Source organism: Scylla paramamosain, chromosome 24 (genome assembly GCF_035594125.1).
Source record: "Scylla paramamosain isolate STU-SP2022 chromosome 24, ASM3559412v1, whole genome shotgun sequence".
Classification (NCBI taxonomy): domain Eukaryota; kingdom Metazoa; phylum Arthropoda; class Malacostraca; order Decapoda; family Portunidae; genus Scylla; species Scylla paramamosain.
The window spans coordinates 14,572,849-14,578,848 of NC_087174.1; the positions used below are offsets into that span (position 1 = coordinate 14,572,849).

Consider the following 6,000-nt stretch of genomic DNA (forward strand, 5'->3'; position numbering starts at 1 on the left):
GGTCTTAGCATGTGACTCAATGTCACGTCGCCATCGAACATGCACTCTATTGATAACAAACGTCTGAACACACTCAGGATCCTACAAGAGATGACTGGAGGTGGATCAAAGCTAGAACTGACTTAAACTTTCAAAATTCTCATCTGAAGTTATTATTAATTTCCAACAGGGTAAAATGAGGTTAGAAATGTTCCAAACAGTGAGATGTAGACCCTGACAAGGGCTATAGTTATGTACAATGTATTGGTTGAAACTGCACTAATGCTCACACACATACTTAGTCAATGGTAAGCATTACCATAGGAAAAGGTGTGAACAATCAATATATATGCATAAATTCAAAGAAAATATCATCACTTAACACTTTCAATGTGATATGCAATAGTTAACAGCACTAAAAGCAATGCATGGAATCTTTATAAACACCTACAAGACATAAAGGGATTAAAATGATAGATTTTGCAATTTCTACACGATACAGCGTTTGGAGGTAGCTGTAGAACACGAACAGGTGTCTCAGAGTGGTTGGTAATTAAGATAAGCTGTGTCAATTAGCAGTGAAAGGGTTAACACACACACACACACACACACACACACACACACACACACACACACACACACACACACACACACACACACACACACACACACACAATAATAATAATAAAGGATGAAAATGACTGCAAAGAGTTACAAAAGGATACTGACAAGACACATGCATGGAGCCAAAGATGGAAACTAGAATTTAATGCCAGAGAATGCCATGTGTTGGAAATAAAAAAAAAAAGTAAAAAAGAGACCTTCATGGAATCACAAAATGGGAAGAGAAATAATAACAAAAAGTAATGAAGAAAAAAATTTGGGAGTAATGATCCTGAAATGCAATGTGGAATATTTGGCTCTACACACAGCTTGTTAACGAACATTAGGATGGCGTTTAACTATTTAGATAAAGAAATTATGAAGAAAAAGATAACAAGCATGATACATCTGAGATTGTAAAACACAGCAGTAGTTTGGGCTCCACATAGAAGAAAAAGAAAAAAAGAAAAAAAAAAGATATACAGAAACTGGAAAGAATAAAGAGGACAGTGACAAAGGTGGTTTCAGAAATGAAAGACTTAAAGAGATGGGATTACCAACACTACAAGAGAGAAAAATAAGAGGAGACCTGATAACAGTGTGCAAACTAGTAAACAATATAGTAAGAATAGACAGAAATTACTTGGTACCACAGACAGAGGAGGGAAAGAGACAGACGAGGGGGCATGGGAAGAAAGTAAAGAAGAGTGAATGTTCAAGTGACATCAAGAAATGCAGCTTCCTGTATAGAACCATTGAAATTTGGAATGATTTGAAGGAAGAGGTGGTTGTGGCAAAAAGTGAACACATGTTTAAAGAGACAGGACAAAATAAGCTTTGGCTCATGCCCTGTACAACACAACTAGGTAAACACACACACACACACACACACACACACACACACACACACACACACACACACACACACACACACACACATACACACACACACACACACACACACACATGATTATGATACCAGATTTAGTGGAAGAGATAAACCATCAAGACTTGACTTAGTGTTTACCAAGGACATGGAAATTATTGAAACTATACACTATGATAGCCCTCTAGGTAAAAGTGATCATGTGTTGATGGAATTTAAATTGAAAAATGAAAATGTAATCATTGATGAAAATTTTAAGGTGAAAAAATATAAATATAGTAAAGCTGACTTCGAAAAATTAAGAAAATACTTTGTTGCCGTGGACTGGAAAGACTTTGAAGACACAGAAGGTGTTTGGGAAAAATGGGATGAATTTATAAGGATATATATAATTCTGCTGTGGAGAAATTTGTACCTAGAGGAGGAGCAAGATATAGAAAGGGTAAAGAATGGTTCAATACAAAATGCAAAGAGGCTAGAAATTGTCAGCTAAATGCTTGGAACAGATGGAAGAGGAAAACTGAGAGGAGATGGGAGGAATATATTGATGCTAGAAATAAGTACGTTGAGATAATAAGAATGGAGAGAAGAAACTATGAGAGATATAATAGATAAGCATATAAATTAACCCAAACTGTTCTTTAGACATATTAATGGGAAAATGAAGAAGGAAGGTGTATCAAGATTGAAAGTTGAAGGAAAAATCTATGAGGATGCACAGGACATGGCAGAGGTTATGAACAACAGTTTCAGATCAGTATTTACTGTGGAAGGGGAGTATGACACTGGAAGGGATAAGTTGGTGAGGAATATACTAAGTACAGTCCCAGTCAGTTATGAGTTACTTAAGATGATGGAAGAACTTCATGTAAATAAAGCAACTGGTCCAGAAGGAGTATCAAACTGGATATTGAAGGAATGTAGAGAACAACTGGCTGATAAAATTCACAGTCTAGTGGTGACATCACTATCACAGGGAAGAGTACCGAAACATTGGGAGAGAGCAAATATTACACCAATATTCAAAGGAGGAAATAAGGAAAACCCACTAAATTAAAGACCTGTGTCCTTGACTAGTGTTGTAGGAAAACTATGTGAAAGAACAATAAAGGAAAGATGGATGGAACACTTGGAAAGAGATAAAGTTTTGATAAATTGTCCATTTGGATTTAGGGGGAAGATCATGCTCGATGAACTCATTGTCCTTTTATTCAAGGGTAATCAGCATTGTGCAGGAGAGGGATGAATGGGTGGATGGTGTCTACTTAGATTTGAAGAAAGCGTTTGACAAAGTACCACACCAAAGATTGCTATGGAAGATAAAAAATTATGGAAAAATTGGAGGAAGACTGCTGGAGTGGATGGAGGATTATCTGGATGATAGAGATGAGAACAGTAATACAAGACCAGAATTCATTTTGGCTGAAAGTATATATATAATTGTGGTGTCCCACAAGGGTCAGTGTTAGGATTGATAATGTTTGTAATATATGTGAATGACATAAATGAAGAAATAGACAGTTATATGAACTTATTTGCAGATGATGCTAAGCTGATGAGAAGGGTAGAAAATGTAAATGACTGTATGGTACTGCAAGATGATTTAAATAAGAAAAAAATAGATTGGCAAATGAAATTCAATTTAAGTAAATGTAAAGTAATGGAGTTTGGTAAGAGTAAGAAAAGAATACATTATCATTATGAGATGGATGGTGTGAAGTTACAGAAATCAAGAGGAACTGGATTTGGGAGTAACAGTTACTGAAAATTTGACTCCGGACAGACACACTGATAAAATTACTGGAGAGATGATGAATTTATTAAAAAAGAATAAGAATGGCATTCTCATATTTAGATGAAGGAATGATAAAAAGTTGTTGATTTCCATAAGACCAAGATTGGAATATGTGGCAGTGGTGTGGTCTCCTTATATAAGGAGGAATATTGTAAAATTAGAAAGAGTACAAAGAGCAGTCACTGAGATGATACCAGAGTTGAGTATGTTGACCTATGAAGAGAGATTAAGAATGTTGGAAATTCCTACCCTAAAAAATAGGAGAGAGAGAGGGGATTTAATAAATATCTATAGAATGATAAATGGTATGGAAAATGTGGACAAAGAATGTTTTATAAATTTAGACACACAGAGTACAAGAGGACACAGTATGAAGTTGAAGAAAATTAACTGTGGAAGAGACATCAAAAAGTATATTTTCCTCACAGAAGTGTGAACAAATGGAATGAACTCAGTGAAAATGTTGTCAATGCCGTAACTGTCCATGCTTTTAAGACCAAACTGGATAGATATAGAGATGGGATACTATGAGATTACTCCCTTGCGTAAACCACAACTAGGTAAATACACACACACACACACACACACACACACACACACACACACACACACACACACAAAAAAAAAAAAGCCTCTGATCTTGTTGATCACATTGTTGTCATCAGCAAGGCAATAAGTCTGGGTCTCCCTCCTAACCTGGTAGCGTGGCTAGCCGACTTCCTCACAGGGAGGCGTCAGGCCGTTCGCTATCAGGGCTCTGTCTCTAATTTCCAACAGCTGGCATGTGGGGTCCCCCAGGGGACCAAGATGGGTCCACTTTGCTTCCTCTTCCTCATTAACGATGCCCTTACTGACATCCCCCATTGCTGGAAGTATGTGGACGACTGCACCGTGGGCGTCCCAGTTTCCAACAAGAACCCAAACTACTCGCCACTGCAAGCAATTCTGGAGCAACTGCAGACGTGGACAGAGGAGAGCAGGATGACCATCAACCACAGCAAAACTATGGTGATGCATTTCTGTACCTCCTCTGTACCAGTGCCCCCTCCCCAGCTCACAGTGGGCCCTCACCCCCTCCAGGTGGTCCGATGTGCCAGGCTCCTCGGAGTGACGGTGGACAACCAGCTGACCTGGAAGCAGCATGTCGCCAGCACCGTAAGATCCGCTACCTATAGGTTGTACATGCTGCGCAGACTCAGGTTGCTGGGGACGCCGACAGACAAGTTAAGGGGGGGGGGTGTACCTCACCTTCATCCTCCCTAACTCATGTATGCCTCCCCAGCGTGGTCTTCCTCCTTCACACACAATCAATAGCTACAGCTGGAGAGTGTGCAGAAAAGGGCATGCAGGGTCATCCTTTGGCCCTGCCTACACCATCTATGATGAAGCCCTGACCACCCTGAATCTGTCCAGACTACCCACCAGGCATTGAGAGGCTATGGAGAAGTTTGGAAGGGGACTGCTACATCATCCACGTCTCAGACACATGCTGCCGCCTGACATGTCTCGCCTGGTCCGTGCCACCAGACACCACAACAAGATAACGCCCCTCAAGGCGCCGCGCACGGACCGGTACAGACTCAGTGCAATTCCCACCATGGTGTGAGCCATCAATTAACAACAGTATTTCCCTTCTAGATTAGACTTAGCTTTAGGATAAATGTTAAGTATTTCCCCACCCCCTCTGTACATTTTCAGTTTGTTAACTGTCTGAAGAATAAACCGTTTATTATTATTATCATTATTACTTACACACACACACACACACACACACACACAAATTGTGGAATGGAGTGGAAGAAATGGGAGAGAAACTACTGCTAAGAGAAGTAGGAAATATCAGATTCAAACAAGGACACAGCAAAAAAAAAAAAAAAAAAAAGGAAGATGCTTAAGCAACATAAAGAAACAGTTTCCCACAGAGAAATATGGAAGTTTGGAACAAGCTAAGTAAGGATGTAGTATCGGCAACGAGTGTGCACAACTTTAAGGAAAAACTGGAAAAGTGTTGATACGGAGACGGGACCACACGAGCGTATCTCAGGCCTTGTAAATTAAAAATAGGTACATATACACATCCCTCGTCCATAAAAATTCTTTCATACTCTACGTCGCCACAAATTTAAGCAGTAACTATTGTACTACTATAGTAAAACCTTGCGTAAACATTCTACATTCTTACCTCCTTGTGGGTAACATCATAACCCAGGACAAATTCTTCATTAGTTCCCACTATAATTTGTAGTTTCCTCTTCATGGTGCTGTGACTCTCGTCTGCTGTCCCGCACCACGCTGCCGCCACCTTGATAAACCCGGGTTATGCACTGGAGTTTATACCAATATCTGTACAACTAGCATGAAGACGTTGTTTAATTTACAACATATCAAATCAGAATGTTAATATCTGCAAGTGTCTTGGAGAGTTGGTATTTACGCACCATGAGAAAACTCATTAATTATTAACATTTACGTTTTCGTGAGTTTGAATCTTGGCAAATAATTTCAAAATATTTAGTCACTCATAAAAGAGCACATTTAGAGCTGAAACACTAATTTCTATTAAACCTGGAAATATGACATCTTTCGTATTATTATATGGCATCAGTATTGTAATATGCCTCTTATATTACTTATAATAAAATGTAAACAAAAAACAGAGATACATGCCGAACACCAAAATTTACATTGAAAAAAAAGGCACAATAAATTAGATATATTTATTTTCGATAGAAAGAGA

The 6,000-nt window shown here is 38.8% G+C and overlaps 1 protein-coding gene across 1 annotated transcript in view; it reads right to left on the reverse strand.

The window, feature by feature from the left end:
- Window positions 1–5,768, reverse strand: part of LOC135112804 (p21-activated protein kinase-interacting protein 1-like) — a 30,070-nt gene extending 24,302 nt beyond the window's left edge. The window contains exon 1 of the mRNA XM_064027627.1: window positions 5,446–5,768. Coding sequence (XP_063883697.1) covers window positions 5,446–5,520 — 75 coding nt within the window. The 5' untranslated portion in view covers window positions 5,521–5,768. The remainder of the gene's footprint in view (window positions 1–5,445) is intronic.
- Between the last annotated feature and the right edge of the window lie 232 nt (window positions 5,769–6,000).